At 37.7% G+C, this 16992-nt stretch overlaps 1 protein-coding gene across 14 annotated transcripts in view; it reads left to right on the top strand.

Annotated features, from left to right (window-relative positions):
- Positions 1-15765, top strand: part of fam49a (family with sequence similarity 49 member A) — a 48109-nt gene extending 32344 nt beyond the window's left edge. For 6 of the 14 annotated variants that reach the window (XM_079831723.1, XM_079831724.1, XM_079831725.1 and 3 more), the window contains 10 exons: positions 4853-4933; positions 8145-8266; positions 8383-8488; positions 8587-8723; positions 8835-8912; positions 9006-9122; positions 12399-12478; positions 14691-14817; positions 14928-14998; positions 15082-15765. In XM_079831723.1, the coding sequence (XP_079687849.1) occupies positions 4864-4933; positions 8145-8266; positions 8383-8488; positions 8587-8723; positions 8835-8912; positions 9006-9122; positions 12399-12478; positions 14691-14817; positions 14928-14998; positions 15082-15145 (972 nt within the window). In that variant the 5' untranslated portion in view covers positions 4853-4863 and the 3' untranslated portion in view covers positions 15146-15765. Of the gene's footprint in view, positions 1-3189; positions 3294-4852; positions 4934-6823; positions 6904-8144; positions 8267-8382; positions 8489-8586; positions 8724-8834; positions 8913-9005; positions 9123-12398; positions 12479-14690; positions 14818-14927; positions 14999-15081 lie in introns of all 14 variants that reach the window. The other 8 variants (XM_079831720.1, XM_079831712.1, XM_079831719.1 and 5 more) reach the window with 3 other exon arrangements.
- The last annotated feature ends 1227 nt before the right edge of the window (positions 15766-16992 follow it).

Genomic DNA, 16992 nt, shown 5'->3' with positions numbered 1-16992 from the left:
GCAAGACCTGAGCAAGACCCAGCTCTGTTTAAGCCCAGCCGAGATGCAAAAGTGAATTTACTGCTCTGTTTATGAGCTGCTCAGCAGGCAGAGGCTAACAGAGGTCTTTTCAGCCACGGATAAAGTGGATTATTGTTCTGCTCGCATGGCCTTTAATTGCACCATACATGGTTTAATTGAAAAGGACAGACGCTTTTGATTTTATCTTATTCCTGAAGCCATGGGGGTCTCAGCGTACATCCACTGCTGGGCTGAACGCTAAAGGCAAAGTTCTTCCAAAAACCTTCACCTTTTACTCACCCGCTTGTAGTTCCAAACCTGTATGAATTTCTCTCTTCTGTGGAACATAAAAGATCTTTTGAAAAGATCTCTTTTTTTTGGCCATACAATGGAAATCAATGGGCTCCTCTGTTGTTTGGTTCGCAGTGTTCTTCAAAAGATCTTCTTTTATGTTCATGCAGATTTGGAACAACATGAGAGAGAGTAAATAACCATTTTTGGGTGGACTAAGACTATCCCTTTAAATCTCTTTTACCTGTGACAACTTGAATCCTGTGACAAGAACCATTGTTATACTTTACATTTTAAGACTATAAAACACATGCTGCTAGTACTAATATCATGAACTCAATCCTGCACCAATTATTAAAATTAGGCTGTTTGTTCTTACTCTAGTTTCTTTAAACAGGAAGTTATTTTGTGTGACACTCCCTCACCAACGTTCCTGGTTACTCTGGTTTAAAACATGTACCCGTACCCGTACCCATTTCACACTTCACTTTTTATTTTTCTCCACACTGGCTCCTAAAAGCATGGAAGAGCACTTGTGAAATACAGTGGGGAGAACAAGTATTTGATACACTGCCGATTTTGCAGGTTTGCCCACTTACAAAGCACGTAGAAGTCTGTAATTTTTATCATGGGTAAAAAAAAATCCAGAAAATCACATTGTATGATTTTTAAGTAATTAATTTGCATTTTATTGCATGACATAAATATTTGATACATCAGAAAAGCAGAATTTAATATTTGGTACAGAAACCTTTGTTTGCAATTACAGAGATCATACATTTCCTGTAGCTCTTGACCAGGTTTGCACACACTGCAGCAGGGATTTTGGGCAATACAGACTTTCAGTTCCCTCCAAAGATTTTCTATTGGGTTCAGGTCTGGAGACTCCAGGACCTTGAGATGCTTCTTACGGAGCCACTCCTTAGTTGCCCTGGCTGTGCGTTTTGGGTCGTTGTCATGCTGGAAGACCCAGCCACGACCCATCTTCAATGCTCTTACTGAGGGAAAGAGGTTGTTGGCCAAGATCTCACGATCCCTGGCCCCATCAATACGGTGCAGTCGTCCTGTCCCCTTTGCAGAAAAGCATCCCCAAAGAATGATGTTTCCACCTCCATGCTTCACGATTGGGATGGTATTCTTGGGGTTGTACTCATCCTTCTTCTTCCTCCAAACACGGCAAGTGGAGTTTAGACCAAAAAGCTCTATTTATGTCTCATCAGACCACATGACCTTCTCTCATTCCTCTTCTGGATCATCCAGATGGTCATTGGCAAACTTCAGGCGGGCCTGGACATGCACTGGCTTGAGCAGGGGGACCTTGCGTGCGCTGCAGGATTTTAATCCATGACGGCGTAGTGTGTTACTAATGGTTTTCTTTGTGACTGTGGTCCAGCTCTCTGCCGGTCATTGACCAGGTCCTGCTGTGTAGTTCTGGGCTGATCCTTCACCTTCCTCATGATCATTGATGCCCCACGAGGTGAGATCTTGCATGGTGCCCCAGACCGAGGGAGATGGACCGTCATCTTGAACTTCTTCCATTTTCTAATAATTGCGCCAACAGTTGTCGCCTTCTCACCAAGCTGCTTGCCTATTGTCCTGTAGCCCATCCCAGCCTTGTGCAGGTCTGCTCTCTGGTCTTGGCCATTGTGGAGAGGTTGGAGTCTGTTTGATTGAGTGTGTGGACAGGTGTCTTTTATACAGGTAACGAGTTCAAACAGGTGCAGTTAATACAGGTAATGTGTGGAGAACAGGAGGGCTTCTTAAAGAAAAACTAACAGGTCTGTGAGAGCCGGAATTCTTACTGGTTGGTAGGTGATCAAATACTTATGTCATGCAATAAAGCGCAAATTAATTATTTAAAAATCATACAATGTGATATTCTGGTTGCTTTGTAAGTAAGGAAAACATGCAAAATCGTCAGTGTATCAAAAATACTTGTTCTCCCCACTGTATTTGTCATGTAGCAAATTTAATTGGTTTTCATTACACTGCACAAACAACTGCCAAGGCCCCTCCAACATTTTTACAACGTAAGGTCACCTCATTACTAATGCAGGTCAAGGCCTGCGTGCATGGTTTTTCAGATGCATTTGTAATGCGTTTTAATATGTAGTAGTATGTGGGCAGAGAGTGCTGGGTTTGTGCATGTTGTACTGTGATGATTCACTCTGTATAATGAATAGGGTTCATAGAGATCGACACACACATGCAAGCTCACACAGACATGGCTTAGAAATGGCCAGACTGTTCTGTGCCCGCTTTGTTTCACAGCCACCAGAGTGACGGTTTCTCATGCTTTTGCAAGTGCAGTTGTTCCGATGGTTGGCGCACTTTAGGTTTGACAGGAAGCTTGTTTGAATCGCCTGCACTCATGTGTGGCGGTTAACCACATACAGCAGAAACAGTATTGTCTTCACATCCTCTTGCACAGAAAAGCATCTGGAAGATCATACTGACTTGTGTATCTAACTTTGTTCAAAAAAGGTTGCTGTTTTAAAAAAAATGTTGACTTTGATTGTAGATGTGCTCAACCACTAATTTAATAAATATCCTAGCTTAGTTACATTCAAGTCTCTACTGTACATCTTTTGTTAGAAGCTGAGATTCACTGGCACTAATGCCAGATAATATTATTATAGTGTGCACTTGCTCCCTCTGCTGGAGCAGTGAGAAGTCACAGGCACTGCCATATTTAAAGTCACCAAGAAATCAATTTTTTTTATGGAATATTGCAGCGTTTATATGTGCCCTCGTAATTTTTTTGTCTTTGTGCACCAGTGCAAGGCCATGTTATGAAAGCAAGTCTGTGAGGGCTAGACATTTATCTCTTCAGTGGGTTATTTAATGTTTGTTTTTAATTGTTCTGCTGACGAAACACTGCAAAAATATCTTTCCCAGAAATTTCAGTAGTCAAAAAACTCCAGACAACATGGGCCGTGGAAAATGATGTGAGATCTAGGAGCTTTATATATCTTTTGACAGCAGATGCCATTGAAAGCGCAGTAAGTCTATCCCTCACAGCCTCACTTTCATACCTGTCATGGCGCTGCTCTGAATAAGGTCTAATACCTCCCCTCCAGCCTGTCAATCGCATGCTAAAGTGGTGCAGGTATGACATCACTTTGTAGGCGGAAACGAGTTAGCATTTTAGCACTTCCGGTTGCCTCGTCCCGAAGTCAATGGGTTTTTTTTTAATGGGGTTTTGATTAAATGGCTGAAATAAGGTCTGTGGTGAACACAAGCTCAAGTCACTTTCACGTTTTATTCTACGACATAAAATACATCAATATTACCCCCCTCGTGATTTTTTGTTTTTTTTTAAGCTGTTATGCGTCTTGAAAAAGGCGGTTGCTAACAACTGGCTTAATGGGATTACAGCGGCTTTCGGGGAGATTTAACTTAGACAGCTTGTACAGCCTCATTATGATTATTGTGCCCTTGTGAACTATTCTAACTCAAGCTTTTTGGGAAAATGTTTAGATAACTGGAAGAGGTGTCGGAAGCTGAGTGGTGGGGACGTTGAATTTGTGGTGTCATCCGTTTATAGTTTACCTTTAGCTTTTTACTTCTGGCGACTGCAATTAGACTTCAAAATTCATAAAAGTTGTGTTCATCTGTGATAATTATCTTGATCAACAAAAGTTTATGATATTTGCATGTTTTGTCCATCACAGAGCTTGTTTTTAGCTTTAATCCAAAAGCCTATGGGAAAATCCTATTGGGTTTTTCTTGAGGGAACCAGTGTGATGCTAACTGCCGGTTGGCCTACAAGAGGATGTCATACCTGCACCACTCTATTAGCGACATTGCAATCGATCTTTAACTCAGTAACTCTACATGTCACAATCAGGGTTAAGCTCAACAAACTTCCATATTCTGTAATACAGGTCACATCGCTTCCGGTTTGCGTCTTTTGTATGTGCTTTGTTAAATATAGAGACGTTTTCTCAAGAGACCTTCAAAGGAGCGATAACGATGTCCATTGCATAAGCGGATTGATATCTACGTTTTTTTAATATTTTTCTTCTCACTAACATTTTTATATTTAAATTGCATAAAGTAACTAGCCAGTTTAGCTGATTACCTTAAAAGTTAAGAGATCTTGCCGTCAGTTCATACGGCTGTTAACACTTTCTCCAACAAGCAGATGCAATGATGCACTTCAATGCACTCAACTGTCTAGGGGGCTATCAGACTCCAATCTTGAATGATTGAAAAAAACCTTACTACACGACATAGTTGAGTACACAGTGAATAAGTGCATAGTGCATCATTTTTGGGACACAACTAATGTCACCATCCCAATTCCATAAGCTCTGGCAACATGTGGACAACATCATGGATGTGTTAGAGTATGCACTTGTTGTGCCTGTCAGCGTAATTATATACATACATACATACATACATATATACATATACATATACATATAATGCTAAAGTAAAGTTATAAGTTTGAAATGAAGCATCTCAGACCATTCTCGCTATATTGTTAATGAAGTCAGTTTTTTTATTTATTGTGATTCATTTGTTTTATTTGTTTTCATCATTATATCTTGATTAGGTTTCGCTGGAATGGGTAATCTTCTAAAAGTCCTTACAAGGGAAATAGAGAACTATCCACATTTTTTCCTGGACTTTGAAAGTAAGTTTTGAGGAGAGGTGGAGTCTGGGGTTGGCGAGACTCTATAACCAGCTGTATTTTTTTTATAGAGATCGACCGATATTGATGTTTTTATAACCGATACTGATACAATTATGTGCATGTTTATGTGCTGGATAACCGATATACGGAACCAATATTTATTTATTGTTTTTTTTTTCTGTTTTTGACAATTATAACAACACTGTACTGAACAAACAGTTTTATTTAACATGAATAAAAATAGTATAATTCCTGAAAGTTCAGTCCCTCCTTGCATACAAAACAAACACACTTGTACATTAAAAAAAACTGTCTGAAAGAGTGCAAAAATAGAAAATATGGGCCATTGTCAATATAATTTTTAAATAAATTCTTTGATCAGGTTAAATTCTTTGATCTCGTGTCGTGAACGTGTGTACGGTCGTTACCGGAATCTAGTGATTACAGTTTATAAAGTTATAATTATGGATATTTTTCTTACAAAAACACATCGCTGCACATTAGAAGGCCTTTATCAATCCTAGTTGCAACAACAGCATTAATATTATCAACAGGCAAAATAAATTTACAAAGTCTGTGTGTTTTCAAATGGAGAACATAAATTACATAATTCATATAAACAGAAGTATAAGCTTTCGTTTTAAAATATAGTTTTAAAAGGTTTGTGTTGTAGGCTAAAGAGAATGCTGGAATATTCGATGGAATACGCATACATTATGCATGCATTCGCTGGGATATGCAAACATTGTCAGAAAAATAAACAAAACAGGCGAATACTTCATCGCAATTACCGAGTCATCACATTTGGCATGTTATCAGAATTATTAATGATGTTTTTGTCAGTATAGATTATGAAATACCTGCTGACAGAGCGCTGTTTTTCTGTGTGTTTACACAGAAGTCTCTCGTGGAGATAATAATTAATTTCCACAGAGCTGTAATTATTTAGATGTTTATTAGCAAGGTCATATCGTAGATGTTAATATAAATTAAGGAGTTTTAAACAAAGGGATTGTGTTAAAAGCTGCGGCACCATGAACGCGACTTCACAAGACTAATGATAAGCATAGACACAGAGATCATTAAATTCAGCGCTTTTAGATCCAACATGCACTCATTCATGGCTGTTTTATTTCATACATGCACAGTTACATCTTTATTGGGACAAGACTTGATGGATTACATGACACTGTGTGTTTTTTAGGGCCAGGTTTAAACTACATATCAAGCATTTATGTAGCTGATCTCATTTGTGCATTAATTTCTGTTGTGTTAAATAACGTTTATTAATTAAGGGAGACAAGTTATTTTACATAATTTGACTCATTTTGAATGGTCTCCCGTCATACGCAATGCTTGAATGGTGGTCTTGCGTGCAATTCTCACAAGATGGCGCCAGTTATGGGGGAATACGATATTACAAAACCAATACCCGGTTATGGGAAGATGCTTAAATATTGGGAATAATATCGGTAAAACCAATTATCGGTCGATCTCTATTTTTTCCCCAACAGTGGCAGAAGGAGCTGAACTGATGGTCTCAAAGCTCTTATAAGACAGTTTTCCCTCTTTGCTTTCTTGTGGTGAAAGTTTGTTTATACTGCTGTCCAGGGCAGTTGCACTGACACTTTGTCTAAAAGCTTGTCCTGCGAAAAAATGTGCTGATTTCTCAAAGTAGAAAGGGAAAAAAATCTATTTTGATTCAATTTGGAACGATATCCATGTTCACCATGACATGCTGAGGGAATTCTGTATGTAGGAGCATGAGAATCACTCTTTAACGCTCACCGTGACATCCTGATTACTGTCTTTGATATGCAACACCTTTCTGTTTTTCTCTCTCTTTCTGCCTTTTTTTCTTCTCTTTCTCTTCTTTCTGTTCTGTTTCAGAAACCAAATGGGGAATCTGTTAAAAGTGCTCACTTGCACAGAGCTTGATCAGGGGCCAAACTTTTTCCTTGACTTTGAAAGTGAGCAGAGCTTTTGCCTGGCCTGGTGTCTGTCACTTTTTCCAGCTACTAACATTTTGCAAGTAACATTGTCAGAATTGTCCTTGACAACATACTCGTCACAACGCAACAGCAAAACAGAGCTTCACGAGGCTTTTGCATGTGCAAATGCTTTGTGCAAATGAGTTTGATAGGGCAATATGTTTGTAATATTTCTCATATTTTACATAGTCTTTCATTCTTAAAACTCGGATTGCAAACATAAAGAAGATTCTGAAAATCTGATTTGTTGTTGGAAGCCTAAATGTGCATGACTTGACAATCAGTATTTGTAACTAACCCCATATCCAACATGGCTGTATATGTTGCATGATCCATTCTCTTTAAATGGCATCTCCTTACTCTTTGCAGCTCCTGCTTGTTCTGTGTTATTTTTCTGGTCTCTGTTTTTGTCTTTCTGAAATCTCAGATCTTTCAATCCTTTCCCTCTGTATACTTATCAAGTAAACATTTAAATCCTGTGTGACTATATTCTCAAACCCAATTATATTACATTAAACATTTGATTATTTGTCTGTCTATAAACTTTGAACAGAGCTTTACCCAAAATGTTCAACATTTCCAACTTTGCTTTGAGAGAGACCTTAAGTCAGAATGTTTTTTTCTTTTCTGTTTCCCAGTGGCAATAACCCATAAACCTTTACTTTTGAAATGAGCATCTGTGAAATGTTGAATTATTGGGAATCTCTGGTTTAAAGAGAGATTTTTTTTATATGCAAATGTCACCTTTATTTGTATTTTTTTGTGATTATACTATGCCCCTGAAAATATTTGTGAGCTTAAGCCGCAACTTATTGTATAAATGCTGCATTGCATTTGATAACAAAATATCAAACCAAAGTGTAATTTATTTTAAAGAGGTTTTAAACTCTAAAACGAATGATGTGCCGGTCAAGTATTTTGCCACTTTCTGGTTGTCAAATTTATTGGTGGTTACTCTGTTAGGACACCTCTGTGAACTGGAGAATAAGTCAAATAAAATAAATAATGACTTCATAGTGACTGATCTACTAAAAATGAGATGAAATGAGAGAAAATGGCTATAATTTGGAGAAATTGAAGTATAGTTAGAGCTTTAAAAAAGCTCTATCCTCCATTTGTTTGCAGATGCCACTTGGTTTGATATTATATCCAATGCAGTGAAATCCATTGCCTGTAATAACTACGTGTTTGGCAGTGCATAATACAATTATTTGTGTCAGACGCACAGCCGACAGACTGTGAGAGAGAGGTGTGGAACCAGGTGAATGCTGTTCTCCAGGAGTCGGAGAGCATCCTGTCCGGCCTTCAAGCCTACAAGGGGGCGGGCCGGGAAATACGAGATGTACGTCTGATTGTAATATTTCTGCTTTTGCTTTGTGGGTCAATCAATTTAAAGCATTTTTTTTGGGTTGTGTTTCTCATGCCGCATTCAATCATGTGATTTGTTTGTCATTTTAGGCAATACAGAATCCTAATGACATGCTCCTTCAAGAGAGGGCATGGAACTCTGTGTGTCCCCTTGTCATCCGCCTAAAGAAGTTCTATACTTTTTCATTGAAACTAGGTACACTTTTCATATATTTATATATATATAGCAACATATTTTCCCCTTGATCAGTAAAAATGTAAGCTGTGTATCTGTTTCTCCTTTCTTCCATGTAGAGGAAGCGCTGAAGAGCCTTTTGGAGTCTCTAACGTGTCCGCCATACACTCCCACTCAGCACTTGGAAAGGGAGCAAGCCCTTGCCAAACAGTTCGCTGAAATCCTGCATTTCACCCTCCGCTTTGATGAGCTTAAGGTGCCAGCTGCTTCAATGGTTTTGTCCCGCACCAATTGTTATGTTAGCGGAATAAAAAAAAATGGATTGCCACTGTTCTGGGAATTGCTTATTAAATTATAATTTGTTTAGATGAGAATTCCAGCCATCCAGAACGACTTCAGCTACTATAGAAGAACAATCAGTCGAAACAGATTAAACAACATGAATGTAAGGACAGAAACACGGCACATGTACAATATTCTCGGAACTGTACTGTTATTTTCGATGTTCATGTGTGTGTGTTTTTTTCCCTGTATCAAGCTTGATATTGAAAATGAGGTCAATAATGAAATGGCAAACAGAATGTCGCTGTTCTATGCTGAAGCCACACCTATGCTGAAGACCCTGAGCACGGCAACAACAAACTTTGTGACGGAGGTAATGGCTGCCTGCTGTCCTTCTATTATATCTTCATTCTCTTGCTTTTTTTTTTTACAGTCACAGTCTTAGCTCTTTAATTTCCATCACAAATACTGCAGGACACTACCATTCAAAAGTTTGTGGTCGATAATTTAAAAAAAAAAGAAATGTATACTTTTATTCAGCAAAGATGCATTAAATTGATCAACTTTTACACTGACTTTTAAATGTTCAAATAAATGCTGTTCTTTTGAACCTTCAAAAAATGTATTGAAAACATGCATCACAGCTTAATACCACAAAAGTATTAAAGGGATAGATAATACTAGTAATATGATAGTATTATAGGGATAGCACCCAAAAATGACCCCATATTTTACTCACCCTCAAGTCATCCTTGGTGTATGGCATTCTTCTTTCAGACGAATACAATCGTTATGAGTTATATTCAAAAATATCCTGGCAAATCCAGGCTTTAGACAGTGAATGGCAGCCCAAAATTTGAAGCTCAAAAAAAGTGCATCCATCCATTATAAAAGTAATGGACACTGCTCCAGGGGGGTAATAAAGGTCTTCTGAAGTGAATCGATGGGTTTTTAGAAAGAAAAATATCCATATTTAAAATGTATAAAGTAAAATATATAGCTTCCGGTAGACCGCCTTCTGTATTCAATTTACGGAAAAAGCATAACTGCCGTAACTATGACGTCGGACGTAGCATAAACATTTTGAACTGCGAGAGGCGTTTAAATATGGATATTTTTCATACACAATCCCATCGATTCACTACAGAAGTTAACTCCACGGAGCTGTGTGGATTACTTTTATAATGGATGGATACACTTTTTTAGAGCTTCAAATTGTGTGCTGCCATTCACTGCCATTATAATGTTTGGAAGCGATATTTATTGATATAACTCAGATTGTATTCGTCTGAAAGAAGAATGTCTTCTGTGTATGTATTCAATGTATACACCTAGGATGGCTTAAGGGTGAGTAAATCATGGGCTAATTTTCATTTTAGGGTGAACTATCCCTTTAAGCAAATGTTTTTTTTTAACACTCAAAATAACATGTTTCTTGAGCATCATTTGAAAATTCTGCTTTACATCGCATAAAATAAATTGCATTTTAAAACGTATTAATATTATGCCATTTGTCAAATTTAATCTAATGGGAATTTGGATAACTTTTTTTTTGGACAGAGATCAGAAGCCCTAATAATAGTACTTTTTCTAATCTGACCCTGATTTTTATTGGAGCATATAAGGGTGAAAATATGAAAGGAGTAATTAAAGAATTCAGTTGACTATGTTAAAAAGCGATGGGAAGAAGACATGAGTATACATGAGGAAATATGATTACATGCTTGGGGAAACTCAGTGCTCCATGACACACTGATTGTTTTGGAGGGATTTTGGCTGGAAGAGTCTGACATGTATATATTTTTTTAAAAACCAAAGCAAAAATCTAAGTCTACTGTGATACAACACCCTTGCTGGAGGGAATGTGGTTCATTACAAGTTGGCACAGCCCACATTTTTTGGTTATGACCACATATTCAGTCTTTTTGGGTAAGGGTGGGACAATTAATGTCCAGGATATTAGGCTTTAAAGAGCACCTATCATGGAATTTTGAAATTTACCTTTCATGTAGTGTGTAACATAGATCTAAGTGAACAAAAACATCCTGTGATAGCTTGACATATGACAGTGCACCGTATATATAGTTATTTTCTTTCAAAAGTAAGAGTCGACTCGGAGTCATTTTTAAGAATCGTTAGAAGACCGAAGCTTTTTCTCTGACTAGATGACGTCAACTTGTCAAGTTATTTGAATACGATACGCCCACTTATTGCGCTCCAAGACGCCAGTGAAAACTAGAAAACATCATGGCGATGAGACGCTGTGTTCTGAAGTGCCACTCAAAAGCAAACTTCTTTCATCTGCCCAAGGATGAGCATTTGAAGACTAAGTGGCTTGAAGACAAACCATACATCGTCGCGATTGTGTGTTTATTAGTCGTCAAATGTATGTTTCGCGATCTCAGGAAGCTTTTATTATGGACTTCTATTTTGGCACATGGTTCTTCTTCGTCTGTCTGTACCATACATGGACTACATGTGCACAGAGCGCCCTCCGGCTGCCAGTATGAATTGAAAACAACACATAAGAGACTCAATCGCTCATGATTAGGCTATAACTGCCCATTTTGAGGAAGTATTGAATAAAAAATACTCCTCTGTTTAGAAATTTGACACAGACATATGAGAATCTATCAATATGTCTCCTCATCTGCACACTTTTGAACTAAAAGCCCTGAGGGATGTTGATTTGTCGCGAGTCTTCGTGAGGAGAATAGAGGAGTTTTTTTATGAATGAGATCAGCTGAGGCTCATATTACAATCAAACAGTACCGACGCGGTTTTCATATTCATAACTCCTGACACATATTAACAAATTACTGTCACTATAAGACTTTGATGGGCGTTCCGTTTCCGAAAATATCTGCACAGACTAAACCAATCACAACTGACTGGGTCATTGGACCAATCACCGCAGATTAGCGTCACGTAAAGGCGGGGTTTTGAAAAGTGAATCACTAAAGGAATCATTTGAGAATCGCTGTCAAAACAGGTAAAAATAAATGCATATTATAAGAAAACTAAAGTCTTTTTTGTCATTGCATGCATGCAAAACTGTTGTTGGGGACTTCTAAAACAATATTTGGAACATTTTAAATGCCATGATAGGTGCTCTTTAACATAGATGTCATGTCCCACTATGTTTCTCTGGGTTACTCCGGAGGGTTTGAGTAAAAGTGATTATTTATCTTTCTGGTCACTTGCAAAAAAGCTGTCACTTAAATGTTGGCTCAAGAGAAACCCTCCTGATGTGGATACTTTTACATGCATTGTCAGTCAAATATGTTCCATGGAAAAAACTCTCCCTTTTGGTTACAGAAAGACAAAGGGACAAAATACTGGAGGAAATGGAATTGTTACATGCAAAAAACAAATGACTAGATTTTCAGAATTGTGCCACAATTTTTACTTGTATCACATAGTTGCTGACTCCTTGTAAAACATTATGAACCAGTTGGTTTTAATTTTACTTTATTTGTGTTTTCTTTTCTTTTATTTCTTTCTTTCTTTTTCTTTTCCCTCCTTGATGTGTACAAAAAGGAAAAGCTTTTAAAAATAAAAAAAATATTACCAATCCCATACTTTTGAATGGTATATACATGCATTGAAATGTGTGTGTGAATTATTCCCTTAATTCTTTTCTCTGTAGAATAAGACATTACCTCTTGAGAACACCACAGACTGCCTGAGCACTATGGCAAGTGTATGCAAGGTCATGCTGGAGACACCGTGAGTACTTCATCTTAAACCTCATTGCTTCTTTAATAGTGCTGCTTTAATTAACATCATATTTCATAAATGCCTTATCAGATGCCTTCAAAACAATCCAATAAATCATGGGAATTTCTATTCTGAAATGTGGTTTTATTTTAAAATGCTCAAACATTTCAACGGCTAGACATGGCTGTCTGTGCCTACTTGTGTACAATAATAACTTGCTGATAACATCAGTCTGTCCGCTGAAGGAAACTGCTTGTGTGACTCTTTGGGTGGCAGATGTTACTGGCTAATAATAGTTTCCTATGGGACATGGGTCTTCTTATTGAGGCTCTGCTAACTGAAATTTCAGAATGTTTTTGATTCATTGGAGACATTTGTACACTAATTGTGTAAAGGTGCCCTAGAATGCATTGATACAATATTTTAAATTGTTCTCTGATATCTACATAGAAGGTATGTGGCTTAAGGGCAAAAATACTCCAGATACAGTTTTACATGTCCATTTACAACCCTAGGATTTGTCCCTAGAATGAAATGGTCTGTTTTTGCCTTATTTGGAAGGGTCATGAATAATAATGTTGAGCTCTGCTTTGATTGGCTCATTTCAGTAGCTCACACAAACAGCACAAGCGGCTCGTGAGTTGTAACAGAACACAGACCCCTTGAATGACACTTTAAGCAGAAAATCTCAAATGGAGATTGGAAATGGAGCTTACTTGTTTATTGGTGTTTTCAAATCATACGTACGCGCGAGAGAGAGCTTGCGTGCACATGGTTGCCAGATTGCACTTTTTAAGTAAAACACCGGATAGAATAAGCCCCGTTTCCACTGAACTTACCTGGAACAATTTGTCCCAGGAACTCTTTTTCCCTTAGACCTGCTGCTGTCTTCGTTTCCATAGCGGTCTAAAGTACCGTGACGATTAGTCCGGTGACGTAGGACTGCACGACTTTCCAGAGCCCACAGGATTTCGTCCTCCGTAAATAGACTTAATAAAGCCTGAACCTCGTCGTCGGGTCCATCGGTGGTATTTTTTAAACTCCATTGTTGATTTGAATAGTAAACAACTCTTACCGCACACACTGCAACAGACTTTTAGGTTGAAATAAAATGCTGCGTGAGCTCAACCAATCAGCATGTTCAGCGCCCAAGTCCCATCCCCGAAAGCTCCTGAACTTTGAAAAAGTACTTCTTACGAGCAGGGCCGTTTTGAGGGGGAAATCTTTACCCGGAACTTAATTTAGACCCTGGTTCCTGCGGTCGAAACACAACGAGTACCACCCCAAAGTCCCTAGTTCCTGGGGAAAGTCCCCTCGGTGGAAATGCGGCTGTACATGATCTTTTAACAGAAAAGCTCTGATTGGGGGATTTAAATGACTGAAATCTGGCAACCGCAAGCACGAACACTCGAACGCTCCTCTTCTTATTTTTTAAACTACTTTTAGTCCTGTCTTTTTTTTTGTCAACGATATTGCATGTTTATATAGTCACAATAATCGTTGACATTTGTGACAAGACATTTGTGTCATCTCGTCTTGTCTTAGTCCTGGAAAAAAATGGTAGTCCATGAACATTTTCGTTAAACACTAGTCAGAGCAAACTAACAACTTTGAATTAAATTGTTGCGGTATCCGGTTAAAGCCTAGATAAACATCAACCATGCCTGTTGACAGTTCAGTTCTGTGGGAAGGGTATGAAAAGTGCTCACATCCTCTGCACAACCTGGAACATAACATTTATATCCATGATCTGCCGCTTTCACTATATTGTCCTCATTTTCACAATACCTGCAGAACTTCTGATGATTCGGCCGTGCAGGTCCACGTTAATACTGCCTGGCCTTGAGCATGGGCTGGTTGGCTATATGCAAATTTGGGGAGGCGTAAATATTAATGATCCCGTCACAGTCGGTGTTATGTAGGGATTTTCCCATTTTTCAATGGTCTTTTTCAAGCGCAAGATTTACATATGAAGGAGGAAACAATGGTGTGTGAGGCTCATGGTATGTTAGTTCCATGTACAGAACTCTTATTATTCAACTATGCCAAGGTAAATACAGTTTTCCATTCTAGGGCACCTTTAACAGTCGAGTATGCTTTTTTTTTAAATTGATTTAAGTATTGATGAATGGAAAGCTCATGGAAATGAATGTGTCAAAATGTGTGTAATGCCTGTATTGAAATATATAATTGTAGCAATAAGCTCTTCTTCTGCTAACAGAGAATACACAAGTCGATTCAACAGTGAAGATACACTTCTGTTTTGTATGAGGGTGATGGTGGGGGTTATTATCCTCTATGACCATGTGCATCCTAACGGTGCCTTCAACAAATCCTCAAAAATTGATGTAAGTATCCATTCTCATATTTTTTTCAACCAACCAAAACATTTCCCCACATTTGATTAGGTTTAAAATGACTTTTCCCCCATAATATGGGATGTACACACTTCCTCTAGATGAAAGGATGCATTAAAGTCTTAAAAGATCAGCCAGCAGAAAATGTTGAAGGTCTCCTTAATGCCCTCAAGTAAGTTTCCCTTCCTGTTCTTAAAGACCAGTGATATGGTTTGTCTAAGAATTGTTTAAAAATCTTTTTTTCCCCCTCCAAAGGTTCACCACAAAACACCTGAATGATGAGTCTACTCCAAAAAATATCCGAACGATGCTCCAGTAATGGTTTTAACTGAAGTTGGTCAATATTCTGACCTCAAAAGATGTATATGTTTACATTTATTTAAGGACTTGATGTTAATACTTGGGTGTATTTACATAATCATTCCCTCCAAGTTACTGCAATGTAAAGAAAGCAGACCTTTATTCTAAACAAATTGCCTATACTGTCGACAAGCACAAATGAATAAAAACCAAGCAGCCTTATGAAAATTCATTAAAAAAAAAATAATGATAATTTGCCATTTTGTTTTCAAATCAAGAAGTGATCATGTTAACCAAAGGGGCTGATGCATTGGTTGTGAGTTACAGTGAAATCATATTGGCTGAAGTGTTGTCAATATTGAATGAGTAAAGTGTGTAGGGATGGTTGTGCTTTTGTATTTTGTAATAAGGTAATGATGAGAGAAGACTGTTCAGAAAAATATCATAATGTGATGTAACCATTTTTCTTTTCTATTTGTTCCCAAATCTGTGGTTCGGCTGAAGGTGGAGATGTCAGCTTTTATTTTTGTTATTACGTGATGTGTGTTCTTCATGTCTTTGTGCCTATTTGTTTCTAACACATTCGAGACTCATCAATACAGCTTTTTAAAATCTGAAATAAAATTGACATTTTGATTATATTTTTCATTAATGTTCTCTTGAGATAAAAAAAATATATATATTGGGTTGTGTGCCACTAATTTGCAGTCTGAAGTCCTGCTACCTGTTGTAATATTTCAGGTAAGTTTAGCAGAGTGTGGTTTTTCTAAATATACCTATTTGAGATGCTCTACTGTTCAAAAGTTTGGCATCAAGATATTTTGGGGTAAAGAATTGAATAGCCTACTTTATTCAGGAAGAATGCACCAAATTAACAAGTCACAGGAAAACAAAAGACAAAGAAATATATTCTGTATATATTTCAAATAAATGCGGTTCTTTTGAACGTTTTATTGATCAGAGAGACCTGAAAAAATGTAAATGTAAAAATATTAAGCCGCACAATGTTTCAGGGTGGATAATAATGGATGTTTCTGAATGATCATGTGATGGAAGACTGGAGTAACGGCTGGATTAACACAGGATTACATTTTAAAATGAATTAGAATAGTAGTTTGACCGTATTTTTTAATAAATAAATGCAGCCTTTTGAGCATAAGAAAAAAATCTCCATAAAAGTTATAATGTCGAGCAAGTGTGAGGTCTCGTCTCCGTTTTAAATAGTAGTAAATAGTATATATCAGTGTGATTTGCCGCCAATAATGTTTCAACACTGGATGGCAGTGTTTCACTACTCTCGCTTTACAGCTGACATTTTCACTCAACTCATAACAGCATAACTACATTCAAGTCATTAACTTTAATAATAGCAACATTTCCTCTTCGATATTAATTACTGATGATCACTAGAATTTCCTACCATTGATGTGCTATTTTCATTTTTCTTTATTTGATCAAATTTAAGACATGTTCCTGACCTGTACACAAGATTCAGTCTACGTGATATCTGCAAGATTCACACTCTTGTTGTGACAAACATATGCAGACAATGCTCTGAACGCTGGTTCATGTGATGGATGGCTAGCCAGTTAAAGTGCTATGCTTATCCATGAAAACAGACTCTCATCTATGCAGCTCTTACAGCAAATAGGATTAGAGACTCCCATCTTTCTTAGTGGTCTCTCACTCTGGTCTTTATTTCAGGTCTGAAAAGTTTCCATCTCCGGAAACATTAGAAGTAATTAGTTTTATAAGTCACCGAAATATTGTGCAGGCTGTGATGGAGAGGCGTTAACAATCATGCTATCATGAGGATGGTTTTATGTGGGTGAGTGTGTAATGTGTGTCCAGTGGTGTTGTGTAGGT

Source organism: Gobio gobio (genome assembly GCF_949357685.1).
Source record: "Gobio gobio genome assembly, chromosome: 12".
In the NCBI taxonomy this organism is placed as follows: domain Eukaryota; kingdom Metazoa; phylum Chordata; class Actinopteri; order Cypriniformes; family Gobionidae; genus Gobio; species Gobio gobio.
Note: the sequence above shows the minus strand (reverse complement) of the source record. Positions and strands in the feature narration are given on the sequence as shown.